General features: G+C 48.4%; 1 protein-coding gene across 4 annotated transcripts in view; it reads left to right on the top strand.

Moving 5' to 3' along the window:
* The window catches only part of CMTR1 (cap methyltransferase 1), a 44628-nt gene extending 21747 nt beyond the window's left edge, over positions 1-22881 (top strand). The window contains exons 9-25 of one of the 4 annotated variants that reach the window (XM_037063269.1): positions 2209-2407; positions 3174-3292; positions 5984-6080; positions 6408-6540; positions 7247-7426; positions 12227-12283; positions 13043-13100; positions 13822-13890; positions 14836-14967; positions 15936-16058; positions 16692-16783; positions 17650-17718; positions 18964-19011; positions 19887-19999; positions 20556-20664; positions 21446-21643; positions 21682-22881. In XM_037063269.1, coding sequence (XP_036919164.1) covers positions 2209-2407; positions 3174-3292; positions 5984-6080; positions 6408-6540; positions 7247-7426; positions 12227-12283; positions 13043-13100; positions 13822-13890; positions 14836-14967; positions 15936-16058; positions 16692-16783; positions 17650-17718; positions 18964-19011; positions 19887-19999; positions 20556-20664; positions 21446-21578 — 1731 coding nt within the window. In that variant the 3' untranslated portion in view covers positions 21579-21643; positions 21682-22881. The remainder of the gene's footprint in view (positions 1-2208; positions 2408-3173; positions 3293-5983; positions 6081-6407; positions 6541-7246; positions 7427-12226; positions 12284-13042; positions 13101-13821; positions 13891-14835; positions 14968-15935; positions 16059-16691; positions 16784-17649; positions 17719-18963; positions 19012-19886; positions 20000-20555; positions 20665-21445; positions 21644-21681) is intronic. The other 3 variants (XM_037063272.1, XM_037063270.1, XM_037063271.1) reach the window with 3 other exon arrangements.
* Positions 22882-24002: the final 1121 nt, after the last annotated feature.

Raw genomic sequence — 24002 nt, 5'->3', positions numbered from 1 at the left:
TGTTTTAGAGGAAATGAGAGCACTTAGAAAGTGCCACTGGGGCTCTGGAAAGAGAAAAAGATGGAAACGGACCAGAGTTTTGACTCTGAGACAGTTAATCTAGTTGAATATAGTATCTTACATTTGTTTAGTATTTTACAGTTTATTAAGATTTTTTACATTTGGTAATTTATTTAATCCTACAGCAGTCTTAAATAACCTACATTTAGTCCCAGTTTATAGTTGAGGAAGCTTGAGCTTCCAAGCATACATTGTGTGCTTGCCGGTGACTGCACAGCCAGTGGGGGGCAGAGTTGAAAACCCCAGCTGTCCTTTCTATGACAGGGCCTTCTGGCTATGGCCTGTGAGGGCCTCAAGTCTTGAAATCACAAAATGAGATCATGTTTATCGTCTTTTTTTGGAGGTGAGATGCTTTTGTTGTTGTGCTACCCTTTCTTCCCCTAGTCTTCCTTTGGGCCAACTGCCCACCTAGAGAGGGTGGAGCCTGGGGCTGGGGCACTGGGGCCCACCCTGTGGTGAGGACCACTGTCCAGCCTGTGCAGGCCTTAGGCTTGTGACCCCCGCCTCATTACTGCCGTACTGTCGGGAAAGTGCTTATGTGATGTTCTTGGTAAGTGCCATTAGGTCTTTTGTGTGTGTGTATGTGTGCAAATGAATATAATCCAAATATATGAGCAGTTGATGGCTCAGGAACAAGGAATGGGGTGGAATGGTAGGGAGGAGGGAAGGAACTGATACAGCATAGCATGCCTGGGTGAGCTTGTCGCAGGATGGCGAAGTATGTTTTTAGCTAAAGTCACTTTTCCCAGAAATGTATTCACTGTTTTGATAAAGCTAGATAGCTGTCGTCAGAGGGGAGACCCTTGTCACCTAGAAATGGACTGAGTTGTGGACGTTAGTTTTTCTATTTCTTTCTTAAAACTGTTTTCCCTAAAGCTTTCTGATCGTTACCTGGCAGTTACAGAACTCTGGACAGCACTTGGCCGTGTGAGTCTGTAGAGAGTGCAGGCCGAGCTGCCTGAGCCCCTTCATCAGGGCCCTCCTCTGCCACTACCTAGAGCCCAACCTCTTGTTAGAGGTGGGGCCTGCTCTCTACTGTGGAGGGTCGGGACAAGCAGAGTCCCTGTCCGGGGACCAGGTGTGTAAAAGAGAAGTGTAAACACAACACAGGTCAGTGCTGTGTTCAGCACGAATTTTAGATTAAGTTAGAGCTACTCAAGTGACCCAAACTATAATCCAACAAAAATTCAAATGGTTATTATAATGTAGTTATTTCTGAGCTGGGTGGGTGTTCTGAGGGTGCTCTGGAAGCTGCACACCTATGTTTCCTCTTCCCTGTCTCGTCCGCCGCCAGCTGTGCACCGTCCCAGGCCCCAGCTGCCAGAGAGGCAAAGGCAAGAGAAGAGAGGGCTGTTAAAAAGGAGGAGACCAAATGCACTGTGGTGTCTTGGACCCTGGAACAAAACAAGGACTCTAGTGGAAGTCTGAGTTTAGTCAATAGCAGAGTACCAATGTTAGTTTCTTGGTTTTGACAAATGGCAGTGTAAGATGTCAGTAAAACTGGAAACTGGGTGAAGGGTATATGAGAGCTCTGTCTTTGCAACTTTTTTGTAAACCTAAGATTATTACAAAATAAAAAGTTAATTGAAAAAAAAGGGAGAGCCTAGGAGGAAGGGGAGTAGGGAAGCAGAGGCTGTGGTCTGGGAAGGTAGGTAGGTGCTGTGGCTGAGGCGGATGACTTCAGAGTCCCCAGCAAGGAGTTGATCAGCAAGACCTGAGTCTGGCACTCAGGCTGACTGGCTCCTGGTTTACCTTTGCTGCACACTGGTTGGGAACAGGACACTTTGTGTCTTGGTGTCTCTCTTCCTGTGTGTAATGCATCAATTCTGCTCAGTAGGACTCTTGTAAGGCAGGATATAGAGAAGAAAAGAGGCTGAGAAACAAAAAAAATGCACACTCAGGTACTTATTGAGATGTGTTTCTGAGGAGTCTGAGCTAGGCCTGTTGGTGTGGAAGGCGTCGGGGGTATTTCGAGGTAGGGATGGGCAACTCCGAAGGGTGATGGTCACAGAGCTGCATTTCCTGGGTGCCGTGGTCCTGGTGGGAACTCTGCCTTGTGCTTGGAGAAAGGCTGATTTCACTCCCTGCCTGCTCCCCACTGAGCCATCTCTTTTCTGTCTCTCTCTTGTCTTCCACTTGCCTTTGCAGAAACCCCTGGTAAAGGACCGGGAAGCTGAGCTTCTGTACTTCGCTGATGTCTGTGCAGGCCCAGGTGGCTTCTCAGAGTACGTGCTGTGGAGGAAGAAGTGGCACGCAAAGGGCTTCGGGATGACTCTGAAGGGCCCAAACGACTTCAAGCTGGAGGACTTCTACTCAGCCTCCAGTGAACTCTTTGAACCTTACTATGGTAGGGACACAGAGGGTACAAGGGGACTTTAGGTCAGCAGCAGCTACTATCCACTTGCCGTGTTTTCTTTTCTAGGTCTCTCAGCCTGGGGGTCCTAGTCCTATGCCATGAAGGTCTCAGTTCCCCCTGGGCTGTCCCTTTTTACCCCAGGCCTGTGGGGTACAGGTTAAACACTCCACTAGGCAAACTCTCATCCAAACCATACTCATTCCTCCTTTCTTCTCTGGTAACAGGAGATAATGGAACTGCCTGATCTCCGGCTGAGAACTGGCAGGGTTATTAACGTACATGCCCCATGCCCAACTCCAGCCTGGTGCAAGGGTGTGGAAAGTATTGGTAACAGACAGCCCAGCAACCTTGCAGCATCCCCTCCACTCGGTCTTGATTGTTGTGATTTGACAGCAGATTCTAAGTCCTTGCTTAACAGTCCTTATTAAAAAGTCACTACTGCTTCTGAAATGTAGGCACTTTAAACATAATGTTGGCCTTAGGGAGGAAGGCCCTCTGTTTCAATTGCTGACTTTTGGCTGGTTAACTTCTTTTCATCTCTGATTTATTACATACAGCAGGGCCCTGTTTCTGCCTCTTGGTCTATCACTACAAGGCAGCCTTGCAAGAGGGATCCCGCAGAGAGCTGCTCCTCGCAGGGGCTTTTCTCCTGGACCTTGTGACCCCCCTGGTAGCTTTTTCACAGCCCCAGAGGGTCTTGCCCCAGCTCTCGGGATTCACAGGACCAACAAGATTAATGTGAATCTGTGTCCTACAGGTGAGGGTGGGGTTGATGGAGATGGAGACATCACCCGCCCAGAGAACATCACTGCTTTCCGGAATTTTGTCCTGGATAACACAGATCGCAAGGGAGTCCACTTTCTGATGGCTGATGGGGTAGGTGTTCTGCTCTTCATAGGCTGATGCTTTAGGCATTTATCACATTAGAGGCTTGAGAATTGTTTTTGTTTTGTTACGTTAGCCCTTTAGCTGCCCTGGAAGGTGCTAGCTCACTGTTCAGATAGTAGGGGATGCACGATTTATGTTTCTGTTCCTTTGTGCATATGTTTCAATGATAACTTTGTCAAGGCAGTGATGTTGTGGACACCTTTGCTTGGAGCAGGTGGCCCCTCTCAGCTCACTTCTTCAAAGGGCCTCGGTCGGCTGTGAGACACAGTGAGGTAAGGACAATGACTAAGGCGAACTAGGCAAAACTGGGAAGAGCATTTCCATCGTTTGTCACCTGGGTGGGTGCCACTCTTGGCAGAGGCTGTCTATACACCACCACCTCCAGGCCTCTGGATGGGCTGATAGATGAGCACATAACCGAAGGCAGCAGCTCCAGGGAACCCACAGCAGGCTTTCAGTCAGTGGCTGGGCTAAAGTGAATATTCTTGGAGCCTCGTTCTTTGGGCAGCTGCTCAAAGTGCGGAGAGGACCCCAACTGCTGCTTTCTCACCCACTAGTCTGATGTGGCAGGTAGTCTTTTCTGGAGTGGGCCACCACTTAGTCTAGAGGAGGGACAAAGAATATGGCAGTTGCTCCAGAGTCATATGGCTAGAGTTGAGAAAAACCCCTGGAACAACCTGGGTAGCCTTTTAAGTATCAGCTTCTGGAAAGATGAAGGAATGTGTAGGATGCCAGCATGGGCTGTCAGAGCGGCATGCATAGCAGGGAATAACACAGGCTGGGAGGCAGGGGCTGCCCCGGCTGAGCCAGTGCCTTTCTGGCAGTGCTTGGGAGGCCCCGTTGCAATCGGGCAGCTGGAGTGGTAAACTCAGGGGTTGGCTTTCATCTTCAGCAGTGTAGACCGGTGACCTGGGCTGCTTTGTTTCTCCTTCTCTTTGATTGACCCTATAAACATGCATGCATTTTGACGAGCATTGATAAATTTAGAAGGCATTGCTAAACACTTTTTAAAATATTTTATTTTATTAATTTTTAGAGAGATAGGAAGAAAGGGAAAAAGAGAGGGAGAGAATCATCAGTGTGTTTTTTTTAATTTGTTGTTTTTTTAAAAGATATTTTATTTATTTATTTTTAGAGAGAGGGGAAGGGAAGGAGAAAGTGGGAGAGAAACATCAATGTGTGGTTGCCTCTCACGTATCTTCTACTGGGGACGGGGCCTGCAACCCCGGCATGTGCCCTGACTGGGAATCGAACCAGCAACCCTTTGCTTCACAGGCCTTCACTCAATCCACTGAGCTACACTAGCCAGGGCCATCCCTGTGTATTTTATTGAGAGATACAATATATCAGTTGGTTGCCTCTTGAACACCCCCCAGCCTGGGGATCCAGCCCGCAACCCAGGCATGTGGCCCAACCAGGAACTGAACCAGCAGTCTTTCAGTTCACAGGCTAGCATTCAGTCCACACCAGCCAGAGTCTGTTTTTGATTTTGGGTCATTTAGCTACTACCTTCATAAGACTGAGTCAGAGAAACCTGGCTGACTGGGGCCAGCTTAATGAATGACAGCCTCATTTACTTTTTAAAAAAATTATTGTGGTAAAGCCATGGCTGGTGTAGCTCAGTGGATTGAGCATGGACCTGCAAACCAGAGGATCATGGTTCAATTCCCAGTCAGGGCACATGCCTGGGTTGCAGGCCAGTTCCCAGCGGGGAATGCATGAAAGGCAACCGTACATTGATATTTCTCTCCCTCTCTCCTTCCCTTCCCCTCTAAAGATTAAGTAAGTAAAATTTTAAAAAAAATTATTGTGGTAAAAAACATGCAACACATTTATCATCTCAACCATTTGCAAGTGTACAGTTCAGTAGTGTTAAATATATTAACATTATTCTGAAAGAGATCTTCAGGATGTTTTGATTTTACAAAATTGAAACCATGCCCATTAAACAGCTGCGCTCTCCCCGCCCTTGGCCCTCAGCCTCCTTTTCTTCTCTGTGAGTTTGGCTCTCAGCTCCCTTCGGGGCTCTCACAGGAGGAGACCACTCCAGGAAAAGCAACGTGCATTCTTTGAACAAACATCCTGGCTAGAGACCCTGCTAGCCAGAGGGTGAAACTTCATGGTCTTGGGACAGGAAAGTGGGTTTCATGAGTAAATCCTTGTTCAGCAGAGAGAGCGAGATCACCAGGTGTCAGAGGTTTGCTGACTTTTCTTCTGTCACAAAACTTGGGCCTGTTGGGCGGTCAGCACAGAGGCTGAGGGAGCCCAAGCAGAGCACTCACGCCACACGTACTTCCTGGGTCTCATCAGACTCACCAGAGTATCCTTTCCTGTATTTGTTCTGTGACCGGCCAGTGCTTTGCTTCTGTTCTGCCTTATTCTTCCCTTGGATTCTTAAGCGCGTGTTAAAATTTTCTGGACCACCTCCTTGGAAAACCAGACTTGGTTCTACCCTCCGGGTGTGTTAGAGCAGGTGGCTCTGGTCCAGTTGTCAGGCCTGGGTCCTGTTCATAATGAACCGTATGACCTGCCAAAATAATTCAAATGCCGAGCTGTATCTTTATCAGTCAGGTGGTGGAGATCCAGGAAAACACTTGAAGAAATCTTCATGAAGATGAGATGTGTTTTCAGTCTTCTTCACTTCTGTTTCCCACCCCGATTCTTGTGCTGCCATTTCAGGGTTTCTCCGTGGAGGGACAGGAGAACCTGCAAGAGATCCTGAGCAAGCAGCTGCTGCTCTGTCAGTTCCTCATGGCGCTCTCTGTTGTCCGGACAGGTGACACTCCCTCAGCCGTCTCCCCATCCCAGGACCCACTGGAGGCCCCGTTAGAAAAGAGCATGCATAAGGGTGGGCTCAGAAGTTAAAAAAAGAAACCTGCTTATGTTAGGTGACAGGTGACTGAATGAGGAGTTTAGGGAAGAAAGTGCTACAGAATCCTCTAAGTCCCCTCTAAAGCTAAATGGACCCCTTAGACTGCCTCTGACTTTTGATGGGCCCCAGTTCTGAGTTGCTGACTTGGTCATATTTACTCCCTGAGATCACCTTACCCACCTCCTGGACTAGAACCTACTGACTGTTATTGGTGTTTTTTCTCTAATCCAGGAGGCCACTTCATCTGTAAAACCTTTGACTTGTTCACACCATTCAGCGTGGGGCTCATCTACCTGCTGTACTGCTGCTTTGAACGAGTATGTCTGTTTAAGCCGATTACCAGCCGTCCTGCCAACTCAGAGAGGTGAGGTTTTCTTCTCCATTTTAATCCAAGTAGTTGGCTAAATGTCAGAACACACATCCTGGCGCATCTCTCTGGCATGTTCCCTCAAGCTACATTAAAAACCTTGACCTGAAAGAAGTGATTAAGCTCAGAGGAGTCAGGATTTGGACCTTAGTTGGGTCTGTGATGTGCCAGTTCAGCCTCTGCCTCCTCCCTTATAAGCCTTATTCACCACACTTACGTGGGGGATCCTTGGGTTGGCCCAGGAAGGAGGTGGTGACCAATAGAAGGGGACACCTGGAGAAACATGGGTTGGGACAGGGCAAGGGGACCACCAGTCAGAAGCCTCCTAGGGAGGACACAGTGCCATGCACAATGTGAGGGAAGATGCGGCCAAACTGAATTGCTAGGTGGCCTGTTAAAAACACAAGATTTCTGAGCCCCATCCTTAGAATGTCTGATTGATGAGTCTTTAATTTATCAGAATCCCCAGGTGATGGTGATGCAGCCAGCTTGGCACAGGGCCCTTGGGAACCACAGCCATAAAGACTAGAAATACAGTCCAACATAAAAAGGAAGGATTTGAGGTGAACTTTTGCAGCACAGAGTCTGTGCTGTTCCTTGTGCATAGACTTAAGGCTGTTAAACTTCATGACTCCAGGGGTTTGGGGAGGAGGAATGTTGGCAGAAAGTCCTTGTTCGTGGAGTGAAATTTTTCTCCTGCCAGGTATGTGGTGTGCAAGGGCCTGAAGGTGGGCATAGATGATGTGCGGGAGTACCTCTTCTCAGTCAATATTAAACTCAACCAGCTGCGAAACACTGATTCCGATGTCAACCTTGTGGTCCCTTTGGAAGTGATCAAGGGAGACCATGAATTTACTGACTATATGATCCGGTCCAATGAGAGGTAAGCAAACCAGGTATTTGTTGCTGGCACCACTAGGATATTAGGGAAGGCCAGAGAATGAAGGTCTATGTGATTGGCTCTTGGTATCAATTTGTCAACCCTGAAAAATTGGTAACTGGATTTGGTCTGCTTGTTCTTGGGCTCCTGTGATTTAGAATACCTTAGGGACCCTCATCCTGCTCTCATGCCCTTTCACAAGGGCGGCCAGTGGGAGCCTGGGGGCCTGAAGAGCAGCCTCCTCTTGTGTCCCTGGTGGTGGGAGTAATTTCCCTTTAATTCCTTGTTTCTAAAAGGCCATTGTGGTTGTTGGCTTGTGGAGCCCCTGTGTGGAGGCGGGAGGTAGCTGGAAAGCAAGTACATGACAGGCTTTGGAAGTTTCTGATACCAAAGCCTTTGCCAGTTCATGAGTTCCCCAGATGGGTGATTTGAATGCTTTTGTCGTGTGTTTTTGTTTTGTTTTGTTTTTAAACCTTGTATAATTGTTTTTCCTCCTCCTGGGTGGTGGTAACGTAACGTGACAGTTGGCTCTGTTTTTTAGGGGCAAGCGTGAGAAACAAGTTTTTTGTGGTAGGTTGGAGAGCTGTATAGTAGCAGTGAGTCCGTGGAAGTGCTTTCTGGGGGGACTGAATAAGGTCATTTTATGCATTCCCCGTCCGTGGACATTTAGGTTGTTTCCGCATGTTGGCTATTTTAAATAATGGTACAGTGAACATGGGTATGCTAATATCTTTTCAAGATCCCAGTTTCAGTTATTTTGGATAACTGAAGAGGAATTGCTGGATCCTAATGGTGTTTCTCTTTTTTTTCTTGCTTCGTTGCACCTCCGGTTCCTCCAGTGTGATGTTCGATTGAGGTGATGAGAGCAGACGCCCTAGCCTTGTTCTTGGTTTTAAGTGTGAAATGTTTACCCATCAAATGCGGTGTCAGCTGTAGGTTTTTCATAGATGTCTTTTATCAGGTTGACAAAGTTTTCTCCTATTCCTTGTTTGCTGAGAGTTTTTACTATGCCTAGATGTTTAATTTTATCAAATACTTTTTATGTATCTATAGAAATTATTTTTCTTCTATTTCATTTATAGTGAATTACATTGATGATTTCCAAATGGCAAACAGATCCTGCATTTTTAGATTAAGTCGAGTTGGTCATGAGTTACACTCTAATATGTTGCTGTATTTGATTTATTGTATATTATTAATGATTTTTGTGTCTGATCATTAGGGATATTAGTCTCTAAATCTCTGTTCTTTTGAAGTTCTTGTCTGGTTTAAATATATATGTATATTTAAGTGCTGTATATTTCTCTTTGTAATCCTGTAATTCATACTTAAATATATGAAAAGAAAAAGAGTCTAAAATCAAGAAGCTAGAAAAAGAAAAGCAAATTGAACCCAAATTAAGAAGCATAAAGGAATTAGCCTTGACCACTGTGGCTCGGTTGGGTGCCGTCCTGTAAAGAGAAGGTTTTTGGTTCAACTCCCCGTGGGGGCACGCCTGGCTTGTGGAGCAGGGGCCTAGTCGGGATGCACGCGAGAGGCAACTGATTGCTGTTCCTTTCTTACACGGATGTTTCTCTCCTTCTCTTTCTCCCTCCCTTCCCTTCTCCCTAAAAATAAATAACTACTTTTTTAAAGGAATTAATAATTTTATTTAATCAGTTATTCATAGCATTTACATATATCTATATTAAATTTTCCTTTAAGGACTGCTTAGCTGAGTCTCCCACATTTTGATATCTTTTTTCATCATTACAGCATTCAAAATATTTTTTAATTTTTTCTTATAATTTGTTCTTTGATTTATGGATTATATAGATGTGTGATATTTAATATCCAGATATTTTGGGTTTTCTAAGATATACTCTATATGATTTTCATCCTTTGAAATTTATTGAGACTTTTTTTCTGGCCTATCATATGATTTATCTTTGTGAATATTCCAACTGCTATTGATGAGTATAGTGTTTCATGAACGTTAATTTGGTCAAGTTGGTTCATAGTGATTTTCAGATCTTACATATCTTAACTGATACTGACTACTACTATTGGTAGCTTAAAGAAGGCTGTTAAAATGATTTGTGTGTTTCTTTAGTTTTGTTAGTTTTCCTTCAGATATTTGAGGTCTTTGTTATTAGCAGGCAAACACACATTTAAGGTTATTTTGTCTTAACAAATTGACCTCCTGTCACTGTGGCGCATCCTTACTTATCTGAGGTATATATACCCTTAGTCTTGAAGACTACTTGTCTGATAGCAATGTAACCACATCATCTTTCCTTTGTTCACTATTTATGTGGTTTATCTTTTCATGTCCTTTTATTTTCAACTTGTCTTTGTGTTTGTAAAACACATACGGTTGGGTCCTGACTGGTGTGGCTTGGCAGGTTGGGCATTGTCCCATGAACTAAAAGGTCATTGGTTCTATTCCCTGTCAGGGCACATGCCTAGGTTGTGGGCTAGGTTCCTGGATGGGGGCGTGTTAGGGGCAACTGTTTGATGTTTTTCTCCCTCTCTTTCTCCCTCCCTTCCCCTCTCTCTGAAAATAAATAAATAAAATATTTTAAATACGTAGCATATGGTAGGTCTTGACTTTTTAATCTAGTGTAACAGTCTCTCTCTCTTTTTTTTAATCCTAACCCGAGGATATTTATTGATTTTTATGGGGGTTGGGGGGAAGATATCAATAGGTTGCCTCCCTTATGTGCCCTGACTGGGGATTGAACCTGAAATCTTTTGGTTGGACATTCCAACCAGCTGAGCCACCTGGCTAAGACCAGTCTCTACCTTTTAATTGGGGTTCAATACTTTTACATGGACTGCAGTTGTTGATATGTTTGGGTTTAAATCCTTTGTCTTGGTTGTTTGGTTTCTGTTTATCCTGCCTTCTGTGTCTATGTTCCTTTTTGGGGAAGCAAATTAAGTATTTTTAGTAGTATATCTTTTTATCTTCTTGGAGTTTTTTCTTTTTATGCTCTTTGTATGTTATGTTTTAGTTAACTCGAGATCACAGTGTGCATCTTTAATTTATCGTAGCATCTTCAAAAAGTGTTCTGCTTTATGGACAGTGTAAGAACCTCACCAGCTGTAAACATGCTTTTGTAATCCTCCTTCCTTTGTGCTCGTTTCATAGAAAAATCTTATTTACATTGCCCTTTTTATTTTAAACAATCTATATTTTTTATTAAAAATTATTTATTGATTTGAGAAAGAGAAACATCAGTTTTGTTGTTCCACTTATTCATGCATTCACTGGTTGAGTCCTCTATGTGCTCTCACCAAGGGTTGAACCCACAACCTTGCTGTATCAGGATTATGCACTAACCACCGAGCCACCCGGCCAGTGGAACAGTCTTTTAAGAGAGATTTAAAGATATATGTTTGTGACTATTTATTTTTATTTATTTATTTTTAAAGGTTTCTTGATATTTACTGATGTACCCGTTTCGGTGTTCTGCATTCCTTCCTGCAGAACCAGGTTTCTGTGTGGAATCATCCCTCTTCACCCTAAAGGCTTTCTTTTAGCCTGTGTTTGTAGTGCAGTTTGCTGGAGACTAACTCCCTCAGCTTTTGTCTTTTGAAAATGTTTTTCTTTACTTTTCACTTTTGAAGGATATTTTCATTGGTTATAGATTTCGAAGTTGGCAATATTTTTCTTTCAGCACTTTAAAGATATTGTTCTCTGCTTTCCTTGGTTTTTGATGAGAAGTCAGTCAATAGTCTTGCCATTGTTTCCCTGTGTGTCTGTTTCTGTGTTTTTCTCTTTATCTTTTGTTTCCACCATGTTGAGCATGACGTGTTTTGTGTTTATATATGGTTTCTTTTTTTTAGTATGGATTCTGCTTGGGGTTGTTTTTTTTTTTTTTACCTTGGGTCTGTGGATTGACTTCATTCATCAATTTGGGGAAATTCTTAGTTATTATCTTGTCATTATATTTGTCCTTTCTTTCCTCTGCTTCTGAGATTCCAGTTATATTTATGTTACACTACTTGTTACTGTCTACAGAGCTCACATGCTTTGTTATGGTTTTCACTTTTTTCTTTGTTTCAGTTTGAGTTTTTATCTGTCAAGTTCACTGATTCTTTCCTCTACCGTGTTCAGTCTGCTGGTGAGCCCATCAAAGTCATTCTTTAACTCTAACATCCTTTTTATCAAGTCTGATTTTATTTGCTTTAAAGATATAGTTTATATATTTCTGTTTGTATTCTCCATCTGTTTATGCATGTTGTACACCTTTTCTAGTAGATCCTTTAAGGTGTTTTTCAGTTATTATAAAGGCCCTGTCTGATAATTCCAACATTTGGACCATCTCTGGGTCTTGCTCTATTGCTCTGTTTTCTTTCTCGTCAGTGGGTCACCTTTTCTTGCTGTATCATGGGTTTCATATGTTTTTATTAAATTCCAGACAGTGTATGTAAAAGAAAAATGGACACTGGAATAAAAAGGGCAGCTGTTAGTGTAGGTGGGTTAAGTCAGTTTAGTCTGTAAACTAGGTCTGTGCTTTGTTGTTGCTTAATTTAGAATCAGTTCACCATTGCTTTCACCTTAGTAAGGATGGAATCAGAACCATCCTTTCAGCAGGACCTGAGTGTATGAAGAGTCTGATTCTCTTTTTCTACTTTACCATCAGCCTTCGGGAGGCCCATGTAACTGTACTTTGGGGTGTGGTTGAGGGGGTTCTTTATCAACTCTTCAGGCTCTCCCCTAAATATAGATGGTCATTGTTCCTGCTAAACTTCTCTGTCCTGATGTCTTTTGGCTGTAGTTTTTGGTAATCCTTCTGAGATTTTTTTTTTTTCTTCTAGACACTGTAGTCTGCAGATCAAAGCTCTGGCCAAAATCCATGCCTTTGTTCAAGACACGTGAGTCTTGCCCGTATTCTAGAATTCCCCTACTTCAGAGGAGTATCTCTTCATTTTGCTCCTGCCCTGGAGCTCTTTGTTTCATTTCAGCAAACATTTAAAAATTTGTACTCTTTTATCTCCTACTCTGCTGTGGTCTGTGAAGGATGCCAGAGAAATGTATGGCATGAACCTTGCTCTCCAGGACTTTGTGATGTCTTTGGGAAGATAAGATTCTAGGAAGAGGATACAGGAAAAGTTATTAAGGGTGTATCAGAGGGTGTAGAATACATCACTCTGTAGACACAGAATAAAGAGTGCTCAGAGAGGAAAAATAGGACTGGTTAGGGAACATCTCTAGTAGGGGCAAGCACAAGCTAGTTCAGCTTTCTGTGGCATAGTGATGTCCAGAAGGATGGGTTTATTGGGGCCTGTGTCAGCAGAGGAGGAGCCAGGATGTACCCATGGGCAACTGGAGGGAGGGTGTGTGGGGAACCCTGGCGGGTGTCCAGGTGGTCAGGCGGGGAGTCTCCTTTCCTCCTTTCCTGTGGGGCAGTGAGGGAAGGTCATCCCCTTTTGTGTACATCTGAACTCCTGTCTTCAGGAGGCAGAGCCATGTGCCTGTGATAAGCTCTCTGGGCTGATGGTAGCGTGGCCTCCGTGTGCGCACACACATTTATGCATGTGGGCTGCTTCTCTCTGGGGTTCTGAGGGGTGCGCAGAGGCACACTCCTTGCACCTCATGGAGGTTTAAATCACTTGCTGGCTTCATTTTCCCAGGACCTTGAGTGAGCCTCGGCAGGCAGAGATCCGGAAACAGTGCCTTCGTCTTTGGGAGGTGAGCGTCTCGCCCTAACCCCTTGTCCCTCCAGGGCAGGGAAGCTGTAGAGAAGAATAGGTTTGACTCCCAAGCATTTCACGTTAAGGTCTTCTGCCTCATGAACACATCCGCCTTCCCTCACAGCATTCTAGAGCTGGAAGTCTCATCAGTATTGGCTTTTACCTCCTTGGCCCTTTCACTGCCAGTCTGGCCCTGCAGCTGGGTCATAAAGGCCAAGAGTGGTGGGTGAATAGGTCTCATTTCACTGCTGGTCGTCCTAAGTGGCAACACTGACCACAGCTGCAGAGAAAAGGAAGTGGCACATGGCGTGTGCTACCACAGGGCCCGAAAGGGAGCGGTGACTGCACTGTCCTCCTCCATACCCCTCTTTGTGGCCTCCTGTGCTCCATGCCGCTTCCTCTGACCCGTCCCCTCGCCTACATAGACTAACTCAGCCTTGGTCAAAAGTAGCTTCACCTGGCCGGTGAGGCTCAGTGGATTGAGTCTGGCCCATGAATCAAAGGGTCGCTGGTTTAATCCCTAGTCAGGACACATGCCTGGGTTGCAGGCCAGGTTCCTGGTAGCAGGGTGCACCAGAGGCAACCACACATTGATGTTTCTCTCCTTCTCTTTCTCTCTCTCCTCCCCTCCCCTTTGTCTAAAAATAAATAAAATCTTTTTCAAAATACTTTTTTAAAAGTACATTTGAAAATCAAAGCACTGTGCTATCTGTTTTCAGATCCCAGACCAGGCTCGAGTTGCTCCTTCTTCCTCAGACCCAAAATCTAAGTTCTTTGAGCTAATTCAGGTAAGTGCGGTATCTGGTGAAAATAAAAAGTTAGAGAGGCCTACATCTAAATGTGGAAAGTATCACTGAGACCCCAGATGCCTGGCCTCCAAAGGGTTTGTGCAGGCACCACCTGGGCACCAAGGGGCCGGGCTGAGGGGGAACCTGCAGTGTAGGGTGTTGAGTTCCCCAGGAGCCCCTCAGGCTGTCTGAAGATTTTTGTCCTGAGATATGCTGTGCTCAGCATTCCTGCCACCCAAAGGATGGTGCAGACTGTCACTCTCTGGCAAGTGTAGGGTCCTGTGAGATTTGCCTGCAGGGGAGACATTAAATGTGGGGTGATCTTGGTCTGGGGAGCTGAGCAGGGGGCCAAAGGGGGCTGCTAGGAGAGCTTTGCAATGGGTCTGGCCTAACCCTAGGCCCCCTGACCTGTTTCTGGTAAGTTGGTTCTTGGATTTCTTCTGCCTTGTTTCTTTCCTACCACCCGACTTCCAGCTCTTCTCTGGGTTTCATTTAAATCGGGCCCAGATCATGGACCATTGTGCTGGTTTTGAGAATGAGTTTGAAGCCTCATGTGTCATGTGTCCATTTTTCTGAATGGGGTGGAGATATCACTTAATTGCTCTCATATCAACTGCTGGTGAGTCCTTGCCTTCAGTTTTATTGAAGGGTTGGCTTTTATATTCTGGTGACATTTGCTTATAGCTCAGGTAAATCGATCTGTACTGGGAGGCTTGGTGTTGTTTCCTTTTCCTTAATAGGTCCTAAAGGAACACTCCAGGCCGATGGAATTAGCTCCCAATAAGTGCTCGGCTAGGGAGAGCAAGGGTGCAGGGGATGGTTCAGAGAGCAGGTGCTTCCTGTCCTTACCTCTCCCAGCTTGCCCTCACCCCTGGACAGGCACGCATACTGAGTGCCTGTCCCTTCCCCCAACCCAGCCGTGTTTTCTCTGACCCGGGGCTGCAGGGCACTGAGATTGACATCTTCAGCTATAAGCCCACGCTGCTCACCTCCAAAACCTTGGAGAAGATCCGCCCAGTGCTCGACTACCGCTGCATGGTGTCTGGCAGTGAGCAGAAGTTCCTCCTTGGCCTGGGGGTAAGTCTGCAGCTGGCTTCCTACCCAGTGACAGGTCGCAGAACCTTGCCTTTTGTCGGAATCTAGACAGCTGCCTGCCAGACTCAGTGCATGTTCTCTTGGCGCTGAGGAACTGGGGCTTTGACCCCAAGGAAGGTATTTCTTGAAACTTCCTTTCTTCCTCTGAGTTAGCCAGGTGTTTTCATTCTTTCATTTATTTATGTATTTGCTTATTCATCTCTGCGCATTGCTAAAGGGAATACTGCCTCTTTTCTTGTGATACGGAACTTCCAAGGCTAGTAGGATGGTCAGCCGGCCAGTCTGGCTTGGGCCCATGTAACCATTTCTTTGCAACACCACCAGCACCCCATTTCATCACTTCTGGCAAAGCCGCTACCTGTCCTTAACTCTGGGGCCCTAGGAATCTAAAATGAGCTGAAGGAAAGCCTTGGCAGTTCTGTGTGTTACTTCATTGGGTCATCTCTGTGCATCGAGGGCCCTGGTGGGCCTGCTGGGTATTTTTTAGCTGCCGATTTATTTTTTGATGAGGGGTAATTGCTCTTTCTTTCCATTCTGACTTGTCTCTAATAATTTTTTCTCTGCTTCCTCACTTCCCTGTGTCCTCTCACACTTTATCCTCTGCTTTCTGGATCCTTTACCAAACCCACCTCAGTCTAAGGGGGATGTACACTAAGCTGGATCTTTCTTGAGAACCACTATTCGTGGACCTTGGCCTTTTGAATGCTGCCCTGGGTCTGTTGCCTGCGTCAGGACTGAGTCAATCTCTACTTCTCTCCTGCCAAAGCTGTGGAAGGCAACGCTGTCTTATCGCTGAAGTATATAACCGACTGGTCTCTCCTAGACATTCTCTTCCGACATTTCCCAGCGCCATAAGCTTGTAGCCACCAAGTAAAAGCTGTTTTAAGAATTGAGCCTCTGATCCCTCAGTCTCCATGCCTGCCTGACCCAGCCTTTCTTTCTGCCTTTAGAAGTCACAGATCTACACGTGGGATGGCCGCCAGTCAGACCGCTGGGTCAAGCTGGACCTGAAGACGGAGCTACCCCGGGACACTCTGCTCTCTGTGGAGATTGTCCATGAGCTGAAAGGGGAGGTCAGAGGTCATTCTGCTCACGTGTCCTGCCCCTGCCAGCCAGTCTGGCCCTTTTCCCCCTGAGTTAACTGGGTTACATTGTATGTGGTGCTTGATAGGCCCAGGGCCAGGGTAAGGCTTGGGAATTACTCCTTGAGCAGTTCCCATGACATATTCAGGTAGGAAGGACCATAGTCTCCATATGGGAAGGAGGAGACCTCTGTCATCTCTGCTTCAAGGGCCCTCCCTGGTGGGCTTACTAGCTATTTTTTAGCTGCTGATTTAGTTTTTGGCCGGAGATCCCTTGGGAAAGAACCAACTTTCTCATGAGCTTTGGATGTTAACAGCCATACGGAGGACTCTTAGAACAGTCAGTAGGAAAGTCTGGCAATAGTGGGAGGCCAGGCCCTTGGCTGGAGCACCACGACAGCAGCTTCACTGGGTTTGAATTCAAGGAGGCTCAATACCCAGAGCCTCGGATCTCTGCCTGCTCAGAAACCTAGGCCAGGCTGGTGCTGAGAATTCAGCAGGGAGGGGGGCAAGAGAAATAGCCTGTGTTTAGAGCCAGTCCCTTTCCTGGCTATAGGTAGAATGGTGGGTAGAGTGGTCCCAGGCCAGTGCCTGGCAGGGTGGGCAGTGTACTTGTCCTTCTAGGGGAAGGCCCAGCGAAAAATTAGTGCGATCCACATCCTTGATGTCCTCGTGCTGAATGGCAGCGACGTGCGGGAACAGCACTTTAACCAGAGGTCTGACCTGGGCCCTGGGGGAGGGATATGGGGTGGGCCAGGGCACCTCTATGGCAGCAGCGCCTGAGGCTTCGCCACTTACCCAAGGCTTCTGTGCTTAAGGACAGCCTTAGAGTTTTCCTCCTCCACCCATAGCTGGTTTCAAGGGCAGGGTGAGAAATTGGTGTTGGCACTTCAGGCTTTGCTTAAGCCTTGTTGGTCATCGATACCAGCACAGTCCTATTCTGCTGCTACAGCTGTTCAGATGACAGGTGATATTTGTGTTAAGGTTGAGAAAGAGGGTCACCATATAGGGAGAAGGAAGGTCTTCTTGGAAGAACATGTCTCATGCTTGGTGGTTCCATTGGAGTTGGTTCACCTGGGCCCCACAATTCCCATAGAGGCACTTCTGTTGGAGGGTGCATGCCTAATCGGTTGTGAAAAAGGAGGGACGCCTTGCACCGCCCTCCTCCAGTGATGTTGACGTGGCTCCTAAGTTGGGTCATTGAAGTGAGTGTGCTGTGGTGTCTGTGGTCTGGGGTGATGGAGCAGACATGTACAGTAGGGGTGACACTGGAGTTCTGGAGGAAGGGCCTTAATGCAGCTGCAGGCGCAGTTCAGGAGAACCATCCAAGCTATAGCAAAGTCAGAGATCGGCATCCAGAGGTGGAGGGGTGCAGAGAGAAAGACACTAGTGGAAAAGGGTAGGGTAAGTTCTCCTGGGGCACACGAGTGCTGCCTCTCGGAGCAGTCGACTACTTCTTGCTGCAGTCGGAGTGTCCTCGCACTCACTGGTGCTGTGAAAGCTGTGCAAGTGCCCTGGGGCAGGCAGGGGTGCTGGTGGAGGCGCCCTTGCTTGCATCTGAGTGGTTCTGTTTGGATTGTAGAATTCAGCTCGCTGAGAAATTCGTGAAAGCTGTTTCCAAGCCTAGTCGGCCTGACATGAATCCCATCAGGTAAACATACCATCTCCTTCCCAAATCCCTGTCCCCTTTGCTTCTTTCAGGCCAGTGTCTCCTTCCTCATCCTGTGGGGGAGACCAGGTGAGTTTGGTGATAGAGATGACTGCCCTTGATGAGTGATTTGTTTGGGGTGCTAGGTAGATGGCTTCTTCACCCCAGAGTAACTCCCCACCCTGACTATCATGGTAGGCAAACCTCCACAGGAGAGTCATTCCTAGTGGCTAAGGTGTCCTCATTTAAGACGTGCTTCTGAGAGCTCACACACCTCTGTGGGTCGCATGTTCACACTTCGGTATCATTAGCATGTCACCTGATGTTTCCATTTTCTTTCTAATGAGAAAGGATCCTGAGGAGTGGGATCCCTGATGCTTGGAAGAAGGCCAGGGTGTGCTGCCATACTAGGCTGTGTGAAAGTTCGGGCCTGAGGGAAGAGGGAGGTGAGGACAGTCAGGGAGCAGATGGGGAGAAGACTTTTCATGGCTGGGCTGAGGTCTGAAGTTATTTTATTACCTCAGGTTTCATATGGCTAGAGACTGAGATGTCTGTATTTTATCAAAATCATTTTTATTCGTTTTAATGTGAATTTAGTTAAAATTAAATCCAGTAATGAAAATGCATTTTATAGATACCTTCTGAAAGTCTAAAAGCAGTGTCTTCCTGTGCTTGCAAATGTCCTGTCTGCCTGGCCCTGAGAGGCAGCTCCCGGGAACTCTGCCTGTGGTCTGGCTGCTGGGTCTCTGGGGACCTTCCCAGTGGCAGTTCCCAGGGCAAGTTCAAGGGCCCCCAGAGGTGGAGGGCGGGGCATTAAACAGGAACCCTGCATCCTGGTTAGTAGTCCCCCTGCCCCCTATGGTAACAAACCTATTAGGACTATTTGGAAGTAACTGCTGCAAAAAATGCCTAAAACCCACGTAGTCAGATATGGCCAAGAGCCTGGACCTTGGTGTTCTGGCCTCCGGAAGCAGTGATGACACACTGGGTGGGACGCTGGCAGAGACACCTGTGCTTGCCAGCCCTTCCACTCCCTCCCATCTTCCCTAACCACAGTTGCTTTCCTCAGTTACCCTTGGTAGGCCCCAGGGGACTCTTGGTAGCTCTGATACCTAGGGTCTGTCTGTGTAGTGGGGCAGGCTGGGGGCAGAGAGCAAGGACAGGCACAACCTCCCGCCTACCAGCTGTTGCCTGGACAAGAATGTACCCCCAGGAAGCCATCTTCTCTCTCTGTCCCTCTCCCTGCAGGGTGAAGGAGGTGTACAGGCTGGAGGAAATGGAGAAGATTTTTGTCAGGTGAGTGACTCAACCGAGGCAGCTTAGGGTTTGAGACGAGTTAAGATGGGGGCCATCAGTGTCCAGGATTTCCTGTTTTTTCCTGTTTTTTTTTTGTGTAGGTGGTTTGGGGTAGGTGGTAAGTTGGCCCCAGCAAGCTGCCTTTCCTCATGCAGCGAGGTTCCATTGCAGCCAACTCACCCCCCCCCAACCCCCCCTCCCTTCCCCGGCTGGGAGCTGATTCAGCACCCTGTCAGGAGGGGAGCAGGCTGGTGTGTGTCAGGCAGAAATACGGGCTCATTGATGCTGTAATAGTTACGATTGTCCCTGCGAGGGGCCGAGCAGCAAGCTGCACAAAACATTATAAATCCCAGCTCCTGGTGCTGACAGAGAGATTGAGCCTGGAGGGTTAGGGGGCATAACTGCCTCTTCGGATTCTTAGCCGTGCGTGGGTGGCGGGGATCTGTGGGTCCCTCCTAGGCTTGTGCTGCCGCCTCTATTCTCCATGCTCTGTTAACTCTTCACTGGCCACAGTGATGCTATAGGTGGTGGACTGAAGACCCAGTGGTACTCAGAGGCACTCTGGTCTTACCCTTGCCCTTACTGGTGTCACCCTGAAATACAACAATAGCAGTATATCACGGACATCTCCCCTGCCTCCATTACTCCGTTGTGAGTTCAGAGCCTGAGCCTGAGCCCTGAAGCCAGCACTGCAGGCACTCACTTGCAGTGTGGCGTGGAGCAGTTCACTCATGTCTCTGCCTCTGTTTCTTACATTGAACTGCTAATACTTTGGTTGCTGTGATTTTGATAACAGCAAGGGACTAATGTTAGGGCTTTCTCTCTGTCATGCACACACTCACACTTGATGTTGCACACCTGCTTGGGGAAATCAGGTTAGAGATGAAGATCATCAAGGGCTCCAGTGGCACACCGAAGCTCAGCTACACCGGGCGGGACGACCGGCACTTCGTGCCCACTGGCCTCTACATCGTCAGGACGGTGAATGGTGGGTGTTCTCTGTTCTAGCCCCTCCGTCCGATGGATTGGCCCAGACCCTGCCTAAGCCAGAGCTAAGGGTTCTCCATGAACATGGGTAGCAGCCAGGCTGGCATTTCTTTGAGATGCCTGGGGGGGGGGGGGGCAGTTGTGTGCCGAGCCTTTTCTGTTCTCCGGCAATTAGGTTGGGGCGGGGAAGAAAGAATCCATGCACATGGTGTCCTTATGGCGGGCAGAGGATTTCTCAGCAGGCGGCGGCGATTCAGAAAGTCAGTCTCAGACATTGCAACCCCTGTAAAAGGCCCTTCTTCAGAGCCCCCCCTCTGGTTAACAGAGTCGAGCTCCCTCTGCCAGGGTCCGAGTTGTTGGCAGAATCAGGTGGGGTTGTTCATTAACAGTCATTCTTCAGGCCCCCTTTGGGCTGGAAGTGAAATCTGCATCCTCACAGGCTGGTCTCTGCCTACACTTTGGGGGGGCGGTGGAGGAAGGCACACTCCCGCTTTGTCCTGACCTATTCCCCATGGGTTGTGTCTTCTCTGGACTGCTGCTCCTCTTCCTCCTGTCAGAGCCATGGACTATGAGAATCAGCAAAAGCTTTAAGAGGAAGTTCTTCTACAACAAGAAAACTGGGACCTCTACCTATGAGCTCCCTCCAGACTCCATTGCCCCATTTCAGTAAGTAGGCCTCCTCCAAGCCTGCCCGTGCAGAGGCTCCCCTGAGCAAGGGCCTGGGTCCTCCCCACAAGGGTGCAGAGGGCAGCCCCCTCCAGGATGTGGCTGGACCTGGGCAGTAAGCAAGTTCAGTTAAGAGGAGTGACACCAGGACCTGCTGTGGCGGTTGGAAGTCCTGGGTGGAAGGGCCCCACTTAGGCAGGGCGTCGGCCCCACGGAGCAGCTTACGTACAGCTGGCCCAGTGATGGGAGCATGGCTGGGTACCACAGCGCTGCCTCTTGAAACCCAGGGTCCATTGTTGGTCACGGGTTTCAACAGCTACCAGTAGCCCTAATGTTCCCAAGATGAGCCACTGACGCTAGTTACTGTCACCACACGAATACTATTAGACCAACACAGATAGGTGAACCAGGAGTATCAGTAATTGTGAAAACCCAGCTGGGTGCGTTCAGCAAGCGGCAGCTGTTTATGGCAGCTGTTTGTTGGGAGAAGCTGGTGTGAGGAGGTGAGGAGGAGGAGCTGGAGCCTTCTGGGGTTTTGGCTGCCAGAGGAAAGATACTCCCAATCCAAACTCCTTCCCCATCCTGGCCACACAGCAGGAGGTGAGGGGTGGGCGGGGCAAGCTAGCAAAGCTGCACTCGTACTACAGCCTGAGCTCCACCGCCTGTCGGGCCCCTACCCTGGCTCTGTGGAAGAATTCTCTCACGAAACCAGTCCCTGGTGCCAGAAAGGTTGGGGACCGTTGCCCCAAGCCAGCTCTCTGACCTACTTTCTCCTTCCCAGCATTTGCTACTATGGCCGGCTCTTTTGGGAGTGGGGAGATGGCATCCGTGTGCATGACTCCCAGAAGCCCCAGGACCCAGACAAGCTGTCCAAGGAAGATGTCCTCTCCTTCATCCAGATGCACAGCGCCTGAGGGCCCAGGGATGCCCCGCCTATGGAATGCCCTGTTGTGCCGAGTCAGCGTGCTCTGCCCGGGGCACAGTACTGGTTCCTTCATCCTTGAAAAGGGACAGGGAACATAGTCACTGCAGCCTGGCCATGAGTGGGTGGTCTCCTCTCCATCTCCCCTGAAGAGTTCAGTTGGGGGCCTTCTGAGGACACTCACAGGTTCCTTCTCGGACACCTTTTAGACTTCCCTCCCCAGAGACCTGCCTGGGAACCATCTCCCCTGCCAGGACTCAGCCTGAAAGATGCTGCTCCTGTGGCAGGTTTGCAGTCAGGGCCCAGGGCATGTGGGGCTGGTGAGGGACATGTCGGAGAGCCCAGGGCCTTAGCTCTGCTGTTTTCTCCTGTATCCTGTAGACTCACTTTTCTGAGTTCCATGCACTGCCCTGAGGGCAGCCATCGCCCAGCTTTGCCCAACTTTTTACTGGGCCAACGCTGAGTGGGTGAAGGCCCACTGTCATGAGCTGGCCAGGAGCAGCTGCTGTACAAATCAAGGTTTTGTTTCTTTGAACTTGCTCTGTTTTGATGCCAAGTTGGAGATTTTCTTGTCTCGTCCCACACTCTGTCTTGATCTTTCCTGGAATTCTTCGCAGCCTAGACCTCTGAGTCCCGCAGGCCGGGAAGGGAGGTATGAGGGCCCCACATCCCTGATACCACATCAGGATGCAGGTAGCACCGCCTTTGGAAGTGTGTGTGACTGCCTCCTTGGGTGATAAGAGCCTTCCTGGGCCCTATCCCCTTTGGACCTGAACCACGGGCAGCTGTGGAAGGGGAGGATCCTCAAAGCCCTGCCTTTCTCTGTGGCCTCACCTTAACAGGTGGTACCTCTGTGGGGGGTGCACCCCACCCTCTGGCAGTTGTGACACCTGCATTTGCCACAGCCACCTTGTACCCTTCCCCCTCTTTATTCCCCAGTAGGGGGGTACAGTCACTGTCATTTTATGGTCCCTATTTCCTCTGTGGTGGTGGAGGGGGAAGAAGGGAAGCTGGGCAGTAGCTTTGGGTGGGGAGGGTACCTGTCAGATGTTTGCACAGGCTCCCTAGGGCCCCATCCCAGTGCTAGATTGGTTTCTATGGAGATAGGGCACTGAGGCTCCCTGAGAGGTTGCGATTGGCTCCACCTGGGTGGGGCGGGTCTCCAGCCAGTATCCAGTCCCCCTTCCCCCACTGGGTTGGCAGAGCACAGCTAAAATGCTGTCTTTCCACCCAGTTCTAGGTATAACAGTGTGTCTTGCAAAATCTTGGATCATTAAAGATAAACATATTTTTAATTGCCTGTGTGGCTCTGTGCTGGGGCTGCTGCTGATTGTCCTTGGTACTTTGTGGTCTGGGTCTGGCTCAGATAATACAGCTTGGGCTGAAGGTGAAGGGGAGAAAGCCGTGCTGGAAGAAGAGAGGGTTTGTTTAATCAGGGCCTTGTCCAAACGCAGGGCTCCCAGAGCTGCTGCTTGCTGCCAGAAAGGGGCCCAAGGAAGTCAGGAAATGATGCAGCTCCTCTTCTCTTAGCTGGGACTGGAGGATGAATGGACCCACAGCCCAGCAGGGTGCGGAGGCACTTCCCCCTTACATAAATCACACAGCTCTCGTGGCACTGTGACAATCCAGGATCAGTCTGTGTGACTAAAATATCACAGGTGTCAGACCAATCAGTGCCACTAGACCAGAGGGAGGGAGAGATGGTTTCGCTGACCCACAGCCAGCATCCCTCCTTCCTTCTGCATTGGGTGCTGCGCTTGGGGGGTGGGGTGGGGGACATGCAGGTGCTAGCAGCACCTCCCAGTCCAGTTTCTTCAGTTCCATCACTGGTGCTGGTTCCCTCCTACAGCCTGCCCACATTTTGTTTGGCTCCTTCACCTGGCCTCAAGGGTCCTTCCCCAAGCTCCCAGGACAACTCCTTTCCTTTTTTACTTACTTAATTGGGAGGATCTCAGCTCCCAAGCCTTTCACCTTTTTGGCTGCCCTGCACTGCTCTGCCTTGCTCCAGCCTCCCACTCCAGACTCCTGGCCCTGGGCTGGGAGTAGGATTGGGGATGTGCTCAGGGGCTATGTGAGATGTCTGTGTTTGCAGCTCCTGCCTCCCCCTGGAGTGGCCCCGCCTCTACTGCTGCTTCCTGCAAATCCCACCTGATTTACTGGCCACTGTCACCATAAGTCTGTCTGGTCATTACCGTGGCTCTTGTTGCCCACTCACTCCACCAGGCCTCACCAGCTTGCCTGCCTCTTGAAGATGGATTAACTCCTTGCCTCTGCGGGACTGCCACGCGACCACTTCAAGTCCCCAAGTTGCCTTTCACAGCATAGGCTACATTTTTTCTGCCGTAACTACAGGCAGTGGCACTGATTAGAGAGCAAGGCAATGTGTTTGGGGGGCAGACACAGGGCACATTTCCCA

Source organism: Sturnira hondurensis, unplaced genomic scaffold, assembly GCF_014824575.4.
Source record: "Sturnira hondurensis isolate 20B ecotype Veracruz unplaced genomic scaffold, ASM1482457v3 Scaffold0014430, whole genome shotgun sequence".
Taxonomy (NCBI): Eukaryota; Metazoa; Chordata; class Mammalia; order Chiroptera; family Phyllostomidae; genus Sturnira; species Sturnira hondurensis.
The sequence above is the reverse complement of the archived record's forward strand: the minus strand, read 5'-3'. Positions and strand labels throughout refer to the sequence as shown.